This window comes from Rattus norvegicus, chromosome 3 (genome assembly GCF_036323735.1).
Source record: "Rattus norvegicus strain BN/NHsdMcwi chromosome 3, GRCr8, whole genome shotgun sequence".
Taxonomy (NCBI): Eukaryota; Metazoa; Chordata; class Mammalia; order Rodentia; family Muridae; genus Rattus; species Rattus norvegicus.
The window spans coordinates 170,013,967-170,033,342 of record NC_086021.1 but is presented as its reverse complement, the minus strand read 5'-3'; the positions used below and the strand labels follow the sequence as shown (position 1 = coordinate 170,033,342).

The 19,376-nt window shown below is 46.8% G+C and overlaps 1 protein-coding gene across 21 annotated transcripts in view; it reads left to right on the top strand.

Annotated features, from left to right (window-relative positions):
• Positions 1-17,139, top strand: part of Chd6 (chromodomain helicase DNA binding protein 6) — a 161,277-nt gene extending 144,138 nt beyond the window's left edge. For 16 of the 21 annotated variants that reach the window (XM_039105105.2, XM_017591790.3, XM_006235484.5 and 13 more), the window contains 6 exons: positions 2,381-2,532; positions 2,907-3,113; positions 4,183-4,635; positions 6,825-7,016; positions 7,866-7,985; positions 13,987-17,041. In XM_039105105.2, coding sequence (XP_038961033.1) covers positions 2,381-2,532; positions 2,907-3,113; positions 4,183-4,635; positions 6,825-7,016; positions 7,866-7,985; positions 13,987-14,874 — 2,012 coding nt within the window. In that variant the 3' untranslated portion in view covers positions 14,875-17,041. Of the gene's footprint in view, positions 1-2,380; positions 2,533-2,906; positions 3,114-4,182; positions 4,636-6,824; positions 7,017-7,865; positions 7,986-13,986 lie in introns of those variants that run through there. The other 5 variants (XM_063283867.1, XM_063283866.1, NM_001107797.1 and 2 more) reach the window with 4 other exon arrangements.
• Positions 17,140-19,376: the final 2,237 nt, after the last annotated feature.

Below are 19,376 nucleotides of genomic sequence, written 5' to 3'. Positions count from 1 at the left end.
AGTTGCAAACAACTGAAAACGTAGATTTGGTCTTTTTAAATAGGGAAGCCTTAAATGGGAACTCAGAAGGAGTTTCAAGCCTGGTGTGGTGACATAAACCTTTAATCTCAGCATTCAGGAGACAGTGGTAGGTGGATCCCTTGAGTTTAAAACCAGCCAGTACAGTGAGACCCTCCCTCAAGAAAAGAAAAAAATCTGGTGACCTGAAATTCTTTATACTTTGTAGGAACATACATACATACACATACCGTGAGGTGGGAGGTCCAGGAGGAAGTGTGAGGATGAGCAAAGTAGATGGTTTCTTCTTGCCATTATCTGGCCCTGAGCCTGGTACTCCAGGAGTGAGACAGGAATGGCCTTTATTAAGTGGGAGAGAGAAAAGCCTGATCATCTTGGGTCATATAGATTCTTTTTGTATTTTTTAATTTTTATTTGTGTTTTGTATATGTGTTCTTGCACTGAACCTAGAGCTCGTTTCAGTTAGACCGGCTAGCCAGTGAGCCCCTGGGATTAGCCTGTCTCCACAGATTTCCCAGCACTGGTGTTAGGCCACCATGCCCAGCTTTTGTGGTTTCTGGGGATCCAAGTACAGGCCCTCCTGCTTGCATAGTTAACCCCACAGTTGTCTATCCCCTGACCTATCTCCCCAACCCGTATTGCCATTTTTTTTTTTACAAATTTCCACCTTTAGTTTTTAATCACTGATTAATAAGTAATGGTACTGAACCCAAGTTAAAATGTACATAGTAGCTACAGTAAGAACTTGGAAACTGAACTGAAAATAACTTGATGGACTTGGGACCAAGCCAGGCTAGGAGGACCTGTCTGTAACCATGTTCCTCGATTCCTTTTAACCTGAGACAGCACAGATCATGCCGTGTATCAAATTATAAGACTCACATCACTTTTTGGCCCCTGTTGTGGTAAATAAATAAATCACCAAAAAGATGGGGTACTAGAAATGCAGACAAATGAGCCCGAGGTAAATGTGAGTTAGAGGAAAACGATCTTCCTTTCTGTGGTGGGGGCTGTGAGGCTGCCAACTCTGTGATTAGGATAAGTGCTGGCACTGATGCACACACCACAGAGCAGTACCCACAGAGATGTGGGAGAAGTAGTGCAGGTAGGTTAGCCCACCCTGGAAATGAGAAAACCTGAAGTCCTGAGAGAACAGTAGTTTACTAATGCTCTTTAAGGGTTGTCCCCCTGCTTCAGACCTCTCACTGCTGCTTCCATTAACTCCAGAGCAGAAGCCAGTTCTAGGTCATGATTTACAGGCCTCAGGAACCCAGGTGATCCCTGCTCCTGGCTGTCTTGATTCCTTAGCGTGCCCTGCCCTTCCACAGCCATCCCCCGTTAATTAACCTACTTTGAACAAGCCTTCCCTTCATTCCCTGTCAGCACATCATGTTTTCCTCTCTTTGGATGTTTTTAGCCTGGGGTACGGGGGCCGACACAGGCTCTTACTCTGTAGATGCGGCTAGCCTCAAAGTCCCAACCTTTCTTCCTTTGCTTCTGGAATAGTGGGGTTATTTGTGTGAGCCACCTTGCTGTGGGTGTTTGCTCCCTGTACAGCACCGCAACAGTCTAGCTGTTCCTTTATGTGGTTTCCTCTCTCCCCTGTGAAGCAGGGAGAACATTACAAGCTCAGACTCCAGCTAGCTGTCTTGTTTATTCCTAAATCCACCAGCCCTAGCAAGACTGCTCATAGGAAAGAGCTTCTGTGGCTCCCTGGGAGACTCATTTCACAGTGGGAAGTAACACACATCCCTTGTTAGTTTATAGAGAAAAGTCTGTTTCCACCTGGAACATTTTACTACCCTCTACTTATTCTCTGTCATTACTTATTAGGTCTTTGAGATTCCAGACCACAAAAAATTAACTTTCACCTTGCCTACCATGATGGCACACTCTTTTAATCCACCACCAAGGAGACAGAGACAGGTAGATCCTTAATTTTAAAACCAACCTGGTCTACACAGTGAGTTCCAGGCCAGCCAGGGCTGCATAATGAGACCTTGTCTCAAAAATGTGCGTGTGTATGTGTGTGTCTGTCTTTGGCCTTAAGGTAAAGCTCAGGCTCATTTGCTTCACTTTTTACATGAATCCTGACTCCTTAATATCATTCTATTGGTTTATCACACTTCATTCCTCTTTTTAACTGTCAAAATAGTGTTTAGTATTGTCTTGTTTTCTAAGCTAGCAAGGAATGTTTAGGTAATCTTAGATATCTCAGTGACCCTAGCAGGATCTGCCTCTGGTTTAAAATAAATCAGAACTGAGTAGACTAAGTAAAGACAGTTTTACATGTCAGGACCCTCAGGTCACTAGCCTTTCCCAACCATCTAGTTGTTTGTTTGTTTTTAACCTGTCTTTGCAGACTACCCAGGCAAATACTCTGAGGAGGAGAGTAAGAGTTCGGCATCAGGCATTGCAGGAGACCTTGGGGAAGAGGCACAGGAAGTGCGGGCTCCCACCATTGCTCAGCTCCTGCAGGAAAAAACCCTCTATTCCTTCTCAGAGTGGCCAAAGGTATCTCCCAGAGCTTGCATCCTCCACTCGGGCCATTCCCAGCTTTGATTCCTTTGCATTAAACCTTACAAAATGCTTCTGCTGGACAAGCTTAGCTGTATACACTTGGACATTGAAGGTGATACACTAAGGGGAAAAGGCATACTATTCACCAGATTACTTAGACAATAAGAGGAAAATGGCAAGTTGCCCCTGGTCGTAGCACTGAAGATTTATTCTTTATTGCCCAGATTATGACATTTATAGATTGTGTAGCGAGTGTCTAAACACTCTCTATTCAGCAAATGGTGAAAAATTTAGCCCCTGCTCTCAGGGACTTTGCAGACTTGGGTAACTTGAAACTGATTTCTAAGTCCTGCTATTCTTTTCCCCAGGACCGTGTGATAATTAACCGCCTAGATAATATTTGCCATGTGGTGTTAAAGGGGAAGTGGCCCTGCAGCCACCAGTATGAGCCCTCAGGTGCACTGCCCACGCCAGTGTTATCCAGCAGTGCAGGTTCTCGAAGCAGCCTCTCAGAGCCAGAAGCAACCGAACACAGCTTCAGCAATGGTGCAGCATTGGCAGCCCAGATCCAAAAGGTAAGGTTATGGCTGGTATAGGCTACCTATGAGAACAGCAGCAACATCCCATGTTTCCGTTGAGTCATTTATTCAACAAGTGTTTGGGGGTTTTGGTTTAGTTTTTCAGTCAGGTAGTTAGTATTAATTATGACTCTGGACCTTATTCTGTAGACTGTGGAAAACTATTAAAAGTTTTGATATAAACCAGTGGGGTTGGGTAGTTTGATGGTGCACACTTAATCCCAGCGCTCAGAGGGCAGAGGCAGGCAGATCTCTATGAGTTGGAAGCCAGCCTAGTCTAAGGAGTTGAGTTCCAGGACAGCCAGGGCTACACAAAAAGAAACCCTGTCTCATGGAAGAAAATTGTTTTTAAAAAGAGTTTTGGTACAAAGAAGTAAAAGCAGGGTTTTATTCCTAAACTAGAGCCTGCAGGTTGTCAGGGGAAGCAAAGAAAGAAAGAAAGAAAAAAAAAAAAAAAAAGACATGCCAGATAAGAACGCTGCAGAGAAAACATTGTAGGCTACAGAATAGAAGAAGAGAAAGCAATAAACTTGGCAACTGTGACTTGGGGAGAGAATAGGGGTCTTTAAGTCCTTAGAAGACAGATACCAATTACGAAATCAGAGCAGAAAGGGGTGTTTATATGGAAGGAAGGTGAGCGATTTAGAAGTTATTCGCACACTGAATCTGACTTGACTGCACTTTAGATGCAGCCAGAAACCTTGAAAAACTGCTGGCTCTGATTCTCTTGGTCTGGCGTAGCTCAGAGACTGAGTTGTTTTGTTTTGTTTGAACTTCCCAAATGATTCTGATGTGTAGCTGAGGCTAAGAATCCCTGGGCTTATGCTTGCAACTACAGGTAAAGTCTGGAAGCCTGTAAAAAATGTAGACCAAAAAATGTAGACACCAAAGTAGAGTTTAGGTTTAATAAGCCATCTGGTGCTTTAGCACTAGCATTTGAGGACCCTTGTGGTCACAGAGAAGATAGCAGGGAATAACATAAGGCCTGGGGAAATGAGACCTGGAGAAGGAGCTGGTGTTTGGCCACAGAAGTTATATTCAAATTTCTTGCCATGTGTGTTCACAGGAGAGCTTCTTAGCCCCAGTATTCACAAAAGATGAACAAAAGCACAGACGTCCCTATGAGTTTGAGGTGGAAAGGGATGCCAAAGCTCGGAGCCTAGAAGAATACTCTGCCAGCCATGGGCGTCCCCCCATTGTCCTCAATGGCTGGCATGGGGAGTCAGCTATAGACCTCTCCTGCTCATCAGAGGGGTCTCCAGGAGCCACATCTCCTTTCCCAGTAAGTGCCAGCACCCCTAAGATTGGTGCTATCAGCTCACTTCAAGGAGCCCTCGGTATGGACTTGTCTGGAATTCTGCAAGCTGGCCTAATCCACCCAGTAACTGGACAGATCGTCAATGGAAGCCTCAGGAGGGATGATGCTGCCATGAGAAGGCGAAGAGGGAGACGAAAACATATTGAAGGAGGGATGGACCTCATCTTTCTGAAGGAGCAAACACTTCAGGCTGGAATCTTGGTGAGTATATGAGGCCACAAGTTAAAACCATTCTACGTTGAGAAATTTATTTCTCAGACATCAAGTATTTCATTTTTAAGTTTTGTTCTTGTTTTCTGTCGTTATGAAATGTCCTCCATCTTTTCTAGAATAGATGATAGTAACCCATTGGTGACCCTTAATGCATACAGCCTGGAAAAGTGAACCAAAGGGTCTTATTTCAAATAAAAGCAACCCAAATCCTACAGTGAGTGCTTCAAAAGAGAGCCATCGGCATGTGAATAAGCAAGGCCAGGTGACAGGCAGCATTCCTCGGGCACAGCGAGGCTCTCCAGGAACTGAGGTGTGGGAGATGGAAGGTTGATCTTGGCTTTGATCTGACACTGATATGGGGCACACCGACAAGCTGTATTCTGGTCCTACAGCATCTAAGGCAACTGCTGTGAGGACTCACAGAAGCAGTCCATTCTTAACTAATGAAGGTCATTATGAGCCATAGAGGAGGTTGGGGAAAATCTTCTTTAGACTTTGTTTAGTGCCTGATGTTGTGTTTTGAGTTTGGGTATTTTTTAAAACCTTGAAAAATAAAAATATAAAAATATTTCATAGGGTATTTTTTAAATGCATAATAACAGTTTTTCCTGAGTACCTGCTGTGTACCAAGTACTGTGTTCAGAGATTTTCATAATTAGAGCCTCATAACTCTATAAAAAAGAATGACAACTTGAAGTTTAAAAACTTTTAAAAATGACCCTCAGTTGATCAGCTGCCACGGTACAGCAGGAAGCCAGACCGAGAGCTTCGTTCTCTAGACACTAAGGACATGAGTGCAGACCTATGCTATTTGGCTGTGTCTTCCTCTCAGGTTTTACATATACTGTGAGAGGTGGAAGAGGTATATCTTCTTCTCTGTCTAGTTCTGTAGACTAATTTTACTGTTTGTTTAGTCTTGTGTTTTCATCTTAACAGTGTGGCGTTTACATTCTAACCTTTTTTTAGGTGGGCAGGGGTGGTGGAATCTCAGTATTGCTCAGGCTGGTCTCAAGTTTGTGGACTCGAACTTCCGACCTTAGTCACTTAGTCAGTGGGACCCCACATTTGCCAGTTCTGATTTCATTGGTCTGGGGTAGAAGTGTGTGGCCTGGGAGCTTGCCAGTTAGGCCAAGCTGACTGAGCCCTGAGCTCAGGGATCCACCAGTTTCCACCTTCCCAGCTTTGGCATTACAAGCATGTGCTGCCACCTAGGGTTGGGTTTTGTTTTTAAGTCTTGGGTTTTGGTGAAGTTTAGATTTACTTATTCTTGTTTTGTCTATATGAGTTTTAGCTAAATGTGTATATATGTACCACATGTATGCCTGGCCCACAGAGTCTAGAAGAAGGCATCAGATCCCCTGGAACTGAAGTTAGAGATAGTTACACGCCACCATGTAGGTTTGAAAAAAATACCCAGTGCTCTTAACCACTGAGCCATCTTTCCTGTTCCATCTGGCTTGTTCCCCACTTTTTCAAAAAAAGAAAAAAAAGGGGGGACATGATTTCCTGGGACTGTACTTGGTCTTCGTGTGCACAAGTTGAGCTCTGTACTTACTGAACCACCTCCCCAGCTGCCTACAGGCTGAGAGGAAGCTCCCTCCCCACTGTTAAAGGCTCCTGGAAATACCCAAGCAGTGATTTCCCTCTAGTGCTCATTGTACTCCAAAGGAGTGACCAGTAGGAAAAAAATATCTTTCTTTTTCTCCTGGATAATTTTTTAATTTGTGGAGGCAAGCACTGTTAGCACCGTTGTTTGTTTTGGTGATGCTGAGCTGAGGGAGACGCAGTCAAGCCACAGGGGAGGAACAGGTGAGTAAACCCCAGCATGAAATTTTCTGGGATGTAAGGAATCTGAACAGAATGCTAGACCGAGGAGGCAGTGCCTGGGACAGTGAGAGGTGATGACAAAGGAATGGAAATTAGGACGGTGGTCAGGCCTGCTGAGTAGACAGGGAGTGCGCAGTCAGGGTGAGTACCTAGCATGTGTAAAGTAGTTGGTGGTACGGTGGGTTGAAATCCAAACGCTCAGTGGTGAAGATCAAGTGGGAACAGCTGGAAAAGTCCAGTACCCCATGCTCTACCGTAGCCCTGTGACTGGTGTGAGCAGTGTAGAGGTGTGTGTTTCAGGAACTCACTTCATCCTGCCACCACTATTTCTCATTTTTGTCTTAATCCAGGAAGTCCATGAAGATGCAGGACAGACTACCCTGAACACCACACACCCTGAAGGGCCAGGAGCTGCTTCCTCAGCTTCTGAGCCAACAGCAGCAGCCAGCAGCCAGGCTGAGAAAGCTGTTCCCAGCAAGAGCCTACTTGACTGGCTGCGGCAGCAGGCTGACTACTCCTTGGATGTTCCTGGCTTTGGGGCAGTAAGTGTTGGCGGTTGCTATCCCGGCCACTGTTAGCTCACTGCTCACTTGGGACAGTTGACAGAAACTAGAAGGTGGAAGCTATTTGGAAGAAATCTGTTGACTGACAGCTTCATATTAAGGATTTTTTTTGTTTGTTTTGGTTTTTAACGTTTAAATCCTAGCTAAATTTTCCAATAGTAGAAATTGCAAGAGCATACCAACAACTAGACATGCAAAAGTTACAAGAACAGACTCAAGTTCACCCCCTTCCTCAATGTCTGCCCAGAAATGACACACAGCACAGAATCTTAAGTTCACAAAGAAATCCTTAGGTTGTATAAGTTCTGCCACTTGATGAAAGTTTTTCCTAGCTACTTTATTGGTACTTCTGAGGGGCTCTGTGCTTCTAACTGCTCTGCTGAGAGTCTCATTCAAGTCACCTGAGGCCTTTGCTCTGCGTTCTCCCAGTTAGGAACCCATAAGACAGCTCCTGCACACTGATGTTCAGTCTTGGTTCTTCTTTTCTTACTTGCTCATGTGCTCATTCCCACCCCGTCTGACTCATAAGATACACAGATAGAGCGTGTACAGGACGGAGACACTCACACAAGACCCGCAGAACCAGCTAGTCAGGTGCCCGGGGGCTGGGAAGTCAGCTCCAGGGCCAGCCAGGGCACGGGGCCTGCACAGCTTGTTTCCCAACCTGCGTAGGAGTCCTGACACCTCAAGGAGAGACTAAGTGAGGACTGGTGGTACATATCTGTGTAAAGTGCCATTATTGAGAAAAACACAAGACCAACTGAAAAGCTCCACCATACCAGACTGTGGCAGGATGCTTTGTAACATTCTTCTCCATTAACCTCCTAGAGTTTTTCAGACAAACCCAAGCAGAGGAGACCACGCTGCAAAGAACCTGGAAAATTAGACATCGGCTCTCTAGGTGGAGAAGAGAGGGTTTCTGCTGTCCCCAAGGAGCCAGGACTAAGGGTAGGAAGAGGGCCTTGGGTGTGGGAACAAGGGGATCATCTTGATGTGCCATGCCTTGCACACTTGGGAGAAAGCCCCGCTGAGCAGTGGGGGCTGGATGGCATTTTCCCACAGGCCTGTGCAACAGCTACGTGTCCTCTGAGGTCACGTTTTCCATCCTCACCTCCTAAACAGTGTGCTAAACCTGTTTGTGCAGTCACACAGGATCAATCCTTAGCTCTACACAGCAGTCTCTGTTTCCAGGCTAATAGATGCTGTGGAGGAACCCTCCATGTCTGACCTACGTTGTTAGTGACCATTTAAATACGATGTTCTTCCTAGTGCTGCTGCACTGGCAGTGGAGAAGAGCTGACTGTAAGCGTTGCTCTTTTCCTATTATAGAAGCTAAGACTGGAGCCAGCTTCAAAGACATCCACAGAATACTCGGAGTCCAACGAAGCTGAGTTAATTATAGTTTACAGATGGATACAAGCTTGGAATAGAAAAGTCCTAACCTCTAGGGGGCGGCAGTAACATTTCCCATTTGCCAGTGGGCCCTCTGCATATCATGAACATTTTATCTCTTAGTGCATCCCAGAGAGGAGCTTCTAGAAATTTCCTGTAGAGGCATTTGCTCTTCCCCAGCTTTTCCATAAATGCAAGCTCTCCTGGACACTCCTCAGCTCTCCAGTCAGCTACAGCATTACAGCATCACAGCATCAGCTTCCTAGGTGGGATCACCGCTGGGCTTTCTTATCTCAGCTGCAAACACTACCCACTCTAGTCACTCTTCTTGGCAGAAAGGAGTTGTCGCTGGCTTTTGTCACTCACCAAGCATCTCCATGAACAACTGCCTTCATTTGTATGTGCTGCCACCACTACCTCAAGGCTGGCCTGGTCAGTCCCTCAAATCTGTCACATTGAAAGGTCATCCTTCCTACCTTACATCTTCCTTTCCTTGCTCTGGGAAAGACTGTTCTTACCATGTGTTACAGCTGCTTCTGTTTCTATCCCACCTACACTTGCCCAGTCTTCCCCTGGGCCTCAGCATACAGTCAGTGTCTTGAGAAAGGTCAGGGAAAGACCTCCAGTTCCTGTCCTGTTGCAATCCCTGAGTTGTTGGTTTGCAGACATGCCATTGGCCTTCTTGTTTCTTTCTTCATTCCCAGCGGTTTCCTTCATATTCCCTGAAAATTAATGCTCATTACTCCTTTACAAGCACTGACACTTTGCCAGCAAACCCATCAGCCAACCTCATCTCTGTGTCGCATCTCCTTCCTTTATGAAATCTCATTCCCTGCCTGAGGTTCCTGTTCTACACTGAGGCGAGAATAGGAAGCTTTTGTCTGCCTAGCCCCAGGGCTGCTCAGTCTTCCCAGCACGTAGGTGGGCAGTGGTCCTCCACAGCTCTGCCAGGGCTCTGCCTCTGCTCTCCCAAAGGGACTCTTAAACTATTCAAGTGGGTGTGCCAAAAGCTTAGAGATAACACAAACTTATTTCTCATAGTTCTCAAGGCTCAGAAACTGAAGGTTGAATATCTAGTGAAGGTCCAGTATTCATAACCATCTTGCTGCATTCTCACATGGGGAATGACAAATATGCTCTCTGGGATATCTTAGGGGGCCCTCACTATCCCTACCTTTGGGAGTGGGATTTCAATACATTTTATATATTTATTTATTTATATATAGCAACATTTTAAGTCCAAGTCAGAAACCCTGCCCCTTGTAAAAAAAATAGATTAAAACCCACAAGGAGCTTGGTTTGAGTCCAGAGTCCAGCTATATATATGCTGAGATTTATCTGCCTAAGGTCCATATAACTAATACCAAGGGCCTTGAGACCTAGCTTTGCTTTTAAGTCGTATCTGTACACATGCATTTAGTGTAGAGAGATCTTCATTTTATTGCTGCAGATATGCTGTAACTATCTAGATACCACCACTGTCACACATGTGACACTCAGATTTACCAGTGATTCCAAATATGCCTGCAGACCTGGTATTGTCTGGCTTTGTGCTGTTTTGCTTTGGGGATTTCTAAACATTTTAGTTCCCAGGTCTCTTTTCACCCCGTTCTTGTTGGATAAGCCTTTGTAACAGTAGCAAAAATGACTTAGTCACTGTCCTGTTGCTCCTATCCAAGAAGGTGAGGGTTGGAATAATTGCCATCCTCTATCGATGAGGCTGTTAGTGGGTTAAAATGCCATGCAGTCATCTGACGTGCCTCTGCTGTGGCTTGAACACAGACAGAACTCTTCTTGCTCCCCAAGTGCTCTCTCTAAGCCTCCTCTGGAAGAGGAAGCAGGTTTGCTCTCCAGGGTATAATTACAGGATGGAGAGCTGCCAAAGCCTGATTTGGCTGCTGTGTGTGGTCGCAGTGCTGCTGGGAGGGGCACCTGTCTGTGGTGGGCAGCATCTGGGTGGCTGAAGCAGCCAGCCCTTCTCCACAGGAAGTGTTGAGGGCTGACTTCCTCTAACAGTGCTTTCTACACTGTACACAAATGGTTCTCTTCACCTGGGCTTTTCTGCTCTCTACACCTGAGGAGAAAAGAACTGTCCAACTCCCCATCGAGTTTTCATTTCTCAGAGGACCCTGTGTGTATGCTTGCTCTATCTGCAACTCTTGACCAGGGCTGGGAGAGGACGCTCTTAAATGGCCTGGAGCCTGAGGAGATATCACATGCCAGGCCATTTTCACCCTAGCAGAAAGACTTTGGAGTGGACTGTGCCTCACAGTGGACAGTCATGGAGGAACTAGAGCGTGTGGAGCAAGGGAAGAAAACTCCCCAGCTCCTTCCCTGGCTCTCTGCCATAGGCAGGCAGCAGAGAGGAGCCTCAGAGAGAGAAGCCATGGGATGCAGGCCTCAGAGAGAGAAGCCATGGGATGCAGCTGTACTCAGCAAGTGAGGTGATTGACAAGCAAGGGACCAAGATGGCATGGTGTGCACAGAGGCCCAGAGCAAGACGGTTGTGTCAGTGAGCTTAAGACCTAGCGGTAGACATCATTTTTTAGCTGGATCTCGTCCTTCAGTCCTTATTCTCTCTCTAGAAATAAGTAGCCAGGAGTTTATTTCTAGTGAATACCTCAAAACCAGAGTGAGCCCTTGCCCTGTACACTGCAGAGAACCCATCCTGGCATACTGCCAGCGTGTGGCTCTGTCGGGAGGAGAGACACAGCATGATGTAATGGGAAGGAGCCTGCTGCTCTCTGCTCAGGGTTACCCGCTCAGCCCATGGTGCTCCTTGCCCCTCGGTTTTGGAAGGGAAGAACCCCTGCTGTAACTGTTGAAAAGGTTCCTTCTAGATCAGTGAGACTAAAGTAAGGCTTTTGAAAAGTTCTCTCAGTGTTGGCATAATAAAGCTTTTTGTCTGTGATAACTCTGGGGTTTTTTGTTTGTTTGTTTGTTTGTTTGTTTGTTTTTTCTCTTGAATAGTCTTTGGGAAAGTGAAGGACAAGTATAGCACTTCAAAAATAGCTTTCTGGGGACTCAAACACTTGAGTCATGTGTCCATGAGTTGTTGGTTTCTGTGACGTGACACTCACACCGACTGACAGTGAGCTGAGAGGAGTTGAGAGACGGTGATGGGGCCCTCGGGTTGGCTACTGCTGTGGCCTTTCCATTGCTGCTCTTCCTGTCACCACTCATTCCCGAACAGCTTCTTCAGGGCTGACTACTCCCTGCAGGGAAATGTTCCTCCTGTGTGCTTCTCCTGGAGCCTGCCATGCCTATTCTTACACCTCAGTGAAAGCCTGAAACTAGTGTGATCAAAACCCATGACTACCCTGCAAGAAGGGCTCTGTTGAGTGTTCTATTTTTTAATAGTTCTGGGAGAGCAGAGTTAGGGAAAGCAGTGGGAAACACGAGCTATGAGTAGATTTCTGTAGCAGTCTCAGGAGCTAGATTCCTTACCTGCTCGAAACCCAGTCTCCAAGCCCAGATACACTTCATTTCTGAGGCTTCCTCTCCATGTTCTAAGGCCCCATGCCCTAACAGTAGAGTTCCTCTGGCTCTGTGGTGTCTGTTAGTAAGACTTGCATCTCCCTTGTCTGCTCTGTTGAGAAGTGCAGTCAGAACACTGCCTCTGAGTCTCAGACAGGCAGCTGTAGTCCTGCTTCCCTGCAGATCCTTGCTGTGCACTCACTCTGCACTCTGAGGAGGAACCAGATCAGCTGGAGGAGATGCTGAACTCATCCACACAGGGGCAATGGCTGCAGCACAATGCCTTGGTGCTGTGTGCAATGGCACAAGACCTAGCACTGGCCCGCTGAGCACCCTGGTTCCATGCTTGCTAGAACTGAAGGGACACTGTGAAAAGAATGCTAGCTTTGAGATAGGACTATGGGGAGGAGATAAGGGCAGCGGGCCTCCCCTTTGTGTGCATGGGAAAGAACAGCCATCAACAATGAGGTGCTTTCTCATATCTCACCTGTGTGAGAAAGGGTGGAGGCTGCCCAACAACACAAGGTTGTAATCCTGGAGATCTGTAAACCTGATAAACCACACAGCAGGGATAGGAAGGACAGCAGAGAGATGTGCAGTAACCTATGTCCAGGGGTAGCAGGCAGCACAGAGAGAGATAGACAGGCAGAGACGGACAGACAGACAGAGAGAGGAGACAGAGAGAATATCACCTTCTTGTGGAAGAAATGGGTTTCTCCTTTTACAGGAGGTAAAGCTATTATAACTTCAGTAGCTTCTGTGACTTCTGCACAAGCAGACCCTGGTCTCTGCTGCAGCCTCCACCACCCTTCCCACTTGTCTTCCCTGTTTGTCACCCCCGTCAAGGCCATGTGCACATCGTGGTCTGTGCTGTGTTTAGTGCTAGGTGACATTATGAGTCTTAGGAGCAGAAGTGCTAACTGTGGAGGTTTTTGCTAATTAAAAAATTAGAGTGCCTTTAATCCCAACTCTCACAAGGCAGAGGCAGGCAGATCTCTGTGAGTTTAAGGCCAGCCTGGCCTACAGAGTGAATTCTAGTTATATAGAGAGACTATCTTTAACACACACACACACACACACACTTTTTAAAAAATCTAATAAAAAATTGGGGGTGGGGAAAACTCCAAAAAGAAGAAAAATATGGGACCTTTCTTAAGGGAAACTAGAGCCTTATTTACTCGAGTGGCATTGTTCAGCAGTGGTCAGGGTCCTTCATTTCTACAGGCTGTGTGCACGCATTCTTTTCCATTTCAACTCAGAACTTCCAGGAATTCAGAGCACACTGGGCTGTACCCTCATTAGCATCCCATGTCCCAGTAAGTGCTCTGGGCAGAATGTTAAACATGTCACTCTGGGGTGTGCGCTCGCCTGCCCGCGCTCTCTCGCGCTCTCTCTCTCTCTCTCTCTCTCTCTCTCTCTCTCTCTCTCTCTCTCTCTCTCCCTCCCTCCCTCCCTCCCCCCTCCCCCTCCCTCCCTTCTCCCTCCCCCCTTCCCCTCCCCCCCCTCACCAAAGCTGACCTATTCTACGCTCACGCTCACCGTCAGCTCTGTTGTTCCCCAGTCTGCATTTAAGCTTGAGTGCATCTGACCCCAAAGCCCCACCTAGCACACTGCTCTGCTGTTTCAGTACAATTTTGTTGTGAGAAAGATGGCTGGAATGTTCAGTAAAGGGATTGTGGCCTTAAGAATCAAGACCCCAGGGGGTTGGGGATTTAGCTCAGTGGCAGAGCGCTTGCCTAGGAAGCGCAAGGCCCTGGGTTCAGTCCCCAGCTCTGAAAAAAAGAACCAAAAAAAAAAAAAAGACTCAAGACCCCAGGCACTCAGTTTCTCATTAGTGGCAAACGGCTCTTGCCAGTCAGTATTGGGAGCACTGTTTGATGAGAACAGGCATCTGGTTGCTCCCTTGCCACTAAGTGCTTTTAGCCTCTGAGAGGCAAAGCCCCTGGGCCTTTGGACAGGAGATACTGTCTTATACTAGAGCCCTGTGTGGGACTGGGGATAAGCTATACCAGGACACAGCTGCAGCCACCACTTGCCATCTGGTGATTTCAACATCCATTGTTTCTTTGTCCTTTTTCAGGGGTTTCTCCCAGAAAGCAAATTCAATCACACCCTAGCCGAACCTGTGCTTCGAGATGCAGGCCCCCGCAGGAGGGGGAGGCGGCCTCGGAATGAGCTCCTAAAAGCTCCAGCCATTGTAGCAGACTCTCCTTCTGGAATGGGACCACTGTTCATGAATGGGCTGATTGCAGGGATGGACCTGGTAGGATTGCAGAATGTGAGAAATATTCCAGGCATTCCTCTCACTGGGCTGGTGGGCTTCCCAGCTGGTTTTGCCACCATGCCTACTGGTGAAGACGTCAAAAACACCCTGAGCATGCTGCCCATGATGCTGCCAGGCATGGCCACAGTGCCCCAGATGTTTGGTGTTGGCGGACTCCTCAACACACCCATGGCAACCACCTGCACGACCACTGCATCAGCGTCTCTCGCAAGCACAAAAAGTGGTGCCTCAGCCACTGAAAAAACTACAGAGGACGAGCTGAGTGGCCGTGATGTGAAAGCAGACAGTCTGGTCGAAGATAAGCCTGGCCCTAGTCCATTTTCTGATCAGTCTGAACCCACAATAACTACAAGTAGTCCTGTGGCTTTCAACCCATTTCTCATCCCAGGAGTATCTCCTGGACTCATCTACCCCTCCATGTTTCTCTCCCCTGGCATGGGCATGGCTCTGCCAGCCATGCAGCAGGGTAGACACTCAGAGATGGCCGGTCTAGAGACCCAGAAGAGGAAAAAGAAGAAAACAAAGGGGGACAACCCCACCCCAGAGCCTGCTTCTGTGTGTGAGAGGGAGCCAGGCAGTGATCAGAACTGCACCGAGTCCAGTGTCACTGTGTCCCCAGAGAGAGAACACGTGGCACAGGCCAGGGAAGAGGGGCTCAAAGACTCTAACGATGATACCAATTAGAACTTTTTCATTTAAGAAATTATTGTGACTTGTAAGTTTCTTATCCCATAAAGGTTTGTTACTTCCCTCACTTCCCCTTCATAAGAACCTGTGTTTTCATCAGTAATATTACCTACCTACCTAATTTCCTGTCTGAGGACTATGGTAACATGTTAATAGTTGCAGGGTCTTGCCACTTCGTTAGATAAGTGTCACCTGCCTAGTCTAGGAGACACAGAATTCTTTATTTTATCCGGTTCATTCCAGCAATCACAGTTGATACAGAGCTTGGTGACATGCCCCCTTCTCCTTCTCTTTCAAGTCCCACTCTCCTGAGGAAGAAATGGCAGAAGAAAGCTGGCTAGGGATTCACTGTGGGGCCAAAGAGCAAAGACGAAAGTGAGCAACTGAATAAGGAGGACAGGTCGAGGAAACCAAAAGGCACACAATAGGAAGTGTCCATGTGTACTTTCGTAGTTCAGGCGTCCCTATTTTATCATGGTCACTGAGTAGTTTAGTCTACAGCATGTAAACCAATGGCTCAAGTGCACAGACTGATGGCTGCTTTCAAAGAGGGACCTTCCAGGTAGTAATAGAGTTCCCCCTCTTAAGCAAGAAGAAATACTGGCCAGCTAGGCAGTACACCTGTCATCTCTGCCGAATCTGAGACACTTCAGCGCCTCGAGTTACTGCAGCAACTGGGAGGGCGCTGCTCAGGGCCCATGGGTGCTGCTGGCACTCATGTCCCCTCTTAAGAAACCTGCTGGACTTCATTTTGTGCTCTTTTCACCCAGAGCCAGGCCTTTTGGAGCCTAGGAAGGTAATCACTCAGCACTTGCTAGATTCTGCCGTCAGCCTAGCGTGTCAAAACACCATCTTTTACATTGCAACTGTGAAGTTTTGTCCCTCTCCATTTTCTCTCTACTCGGACTGTATCTTAAGAGTTGGGCCCAAATTCCAAATTGTCAGTCAGGCAAGGTTCTGTTAGTCAGCAGCGTGCTCTCTCCAGCTCTGTGTTGAAAAACTGAGCAAGAGAGCCCACTTGGCTGCGCTTCTGCTTCCGGTTTTCTTTCCCCTCACCCTCACATCATGTCCCTCCTGATGGTCTCCTCCGTGGACAGCTCCTGCTGAGACTTGAACCAGCCAAGCCCAGTTCTCTAGGGCACAGGCTCAGGGGCTGGACAGGTGGTGGGTGTCCCGAGTACCAGGTTCACTTCGGTGTCACAGTTGACTGTGTTTATTTTTACTGTTTCTGTTACAGTTTTGCTAATTTATCAGAAGGTCCGAAAGTTTGGCATGCTATTTCAGTTTGCATTATTTATTTATGATGATTTTTGTCATTGTCTTTTATACATTTGGGGTTATAAATTATGTAAATGTTAAAATGAGCATCTCAAAGAAGTCTGTTAAATTGTGACCGGGAAAAAAAGCCAATCAGGTGTATTTTCAAAACGGAGAGTCCCAGTTTTATGAATCATAGATATAAACTAGAAATTCTATTACTGATCTATAAGAAAGAATCCAAGAACTGAATAAATGATATTTAATGGCGTCTTTGTAGTGTAGAAGGTCTGTGATGCTGATAACAGATTTCTTAGAAATGCTGTTCACTGTTGAACTAACATTCTGCTCAGTTCTGCCTCCAGTGGAAGCAGACAGGGCTTTTCAGCTGTTAAATCCTAAAAATCAATATAATTTATTTATGTAAAAGAAACACGCAATCAATATATTTTTGAACCTTTTAAGTACTAATTTTCTTTTTATCAAGTAGAAAAAAATGTATTTGCCCTAAATCCTTAAAATACAAATGCTATATAAAAACTCCTGTATCTTGAAAGCCTTACTGCAAATGAGCATTATAGACACCCAGCAGAGTCTGCTCTTCCTGTTGTCTCCTGTGTTGTTTCATGTGGAGAGCTCCTCTCCCCAGCTCCCACTTAAACCTCCGAGTAGGTCACAGGGTTCAGTGTGGACCTGGCTTAACCACCAGCATGCGCACCCCTTGCTATATCTTACCAAACCTGTATGTTAGCTCTTGGGTGTTTAGGCTTCTGTTGACTGCTGTTGTGATACTGTTTGCAAAATGAACTTGACACTGTGGACTATTTGCTCTGTAAGACATACGTGCTGCTTAGGATTATTTTAACGTTCCGAGAGCAAAAGCCAAATTTAAACTCTCTTCAGCAAACTTGAGCCTCTTCATCTAATTCCATGTCACTCACAGCCATAACTTCCCTTGGTCATTCTTCACCCATGTCTCACGTAATAAATTGTCTGTGGTCTTGATCCTGGACTTAAAAAAGAGTTCAAAATTCAGGTTTATATTAAGGATTTCACTAGCACTTGGATGTCTGGCTACCTGGGCATTTTATGAATGTATCCTGTATACCAGGAATCTACAGTCCTTCCAGGTGCCTGATTTCTGCTGGACAACATTCTTGGGAGCTGACCTGACCCACCTCTACTATCAGAACACAGATCAAATTGTGCCATGGAAAGGAGTTAGCAGTGTAGTCTCCCTCCAGAACCAGCCCAAAGGTTCTCCCTAAAGATACTTCTTTAAACCCAACCCATACAGCACATCTCACCAGAACCTGGAAACTCTAAAGGAGGTAGGCTGGTGTGGGTGGTGTGGCCCATAAGACACAAGAATACCTGGTCTCTTTCCCCGAGTATGGGAAGCAAGCACAGCTTCTTGGCTCCAGAAGGACTCCATGAGATGATCAGTGAGGCTGGAGGGAAAGGAATGGGCTTCAGTTAAAATGAAGCAGGACTCTAGCCCAGCCTCCCCTGTGGGTGGAGTTGCAATCTAGGAGCCCTCACGTAGACATGTAAGAGAATGAGGTATTGAGCGTCCAGCACAGCCCTTAGCTGTTATTTCTCACGGGAAGAAGTACAGTCACCAGCGTAAGACCTCTAATGGGGGAACAGTGAATGGTTGCTGAGCATGATAATGTGAGTTTGATCTTCAGAAGCTGCCTTGTGGAAGGAGAGACTCCTGTCCTCTCACATGTGCACACATGCGTGTGTATACACACACACACACACACACACACACACACACACACACAATGGCCTTTTAAATCTCTGATGGAGACTTCAGGAGGCCTGCTGGATAGAGAAGAGCTAACTCACTGGTAGAACCTTGGTTTCGTTCCATGACTTAGCCCCTGGCCCCAGAAATCCTTCCCCCACCAAAGCAAGGGTTAGAAAGTACATTTTGCACCCCCATACAAGGGTTAGCCAAGTACACTCACTCTACCACGTACAGGAGTTAGTCTGTACACGTTGCTAGTATGTATATTTGCCGTAAGCTGCCAGGGCTATGCTAGTCAGAGCATAGCTGAAGCCAGAGCTCATGGTCACGCCGACAGAAGACAGCATCCACCAACCCAGTCCTGGCTTCTGTAATGCCAGTCTGGGACCTCGTAACTCTGAAGGACTTAAAACTTGGCACTAGGAAAGAGGGCAGACACAAAGCCACCCCCGTTGAAGACCTTTACCATGATTGTCAGCACCTACTCTCGTTAAGTGGCCTCACTCGTGTGCTTGATCTGGAAACCTCAGAAGAATTTAAGTCAGAATTGGCCAAACCCAAGGATTCGGTTTCAGTTTGGTTTTGTTTGCAGCTTCTTGAGACCCGAGGTTCTGAAGAACAGGAGTTGAACAGCAGGGACTTGGGACCTGCTACTCACAGCCGCTTCTGTGGTCCCCGTACACAATATCTGTGGGATAAGATGAGAAGCAAGTAAATTACGCACCGTCTCCCACTAAGACAGATTCTCATGAGCTTAGTGTGGGACTGGAAACTGCCAGTGACAGCGCGCTGTTACCAGAACAACCCTGATGCCTGGGCCCTGGAGAAGAAGAGCCAGGGTGAGGAGGGAAGGATAGGGTCCCCGGCAGAGCTCGCCTGAGGGGGATCCTCATCTGTGATCGTTTATATCCTGAAGGATCAGTAGTGGGATTGACGGAAATAGACAGTCAAGTCCTGGGTCATTTACTCCTTCCAGTAGCCAGTGAGGGTTGCCAGCTCACTAGGAAGAGAACCAAAATCAAAGCAGCACTTGCTGCAGGTCCCAAGGCGTGTACGCAGGGGTAAACTCTGAGGGAAACCAGCTTTCTGGCCCAACTCCAGGGCCCACACACAAGAAAGGTTTCTTTCCCCATGACCTGTGTTCTGGGCGGATGAAGAGACCATTGTAGTGCCAGGAACGGGGACATGGTTCAGTATACATTACCAGGACTTACTCAGCATGCTTAATGGCCTTGTCCTCCATCCCCACAATAACTTGTCCTATTTCTATATCCCTCCATGAGAGGCCTGAGGTCCAGAGGGGGTAAGTAGCTTAACTAGTCAGTGTCAGAGCTGGGCTTTCATAATCCAGATGGGTTCCAGAGTCCTAAGTTGACTGAAGAGTTGCGGGGAGCAGGCAGCTATTCTGCCTGTGAGCTTCATAAACAGGAATTGAATGCAGATGGCTGAGGGGAGGGGCAATGCTAGCTCATGCTGCCCTTTGCCA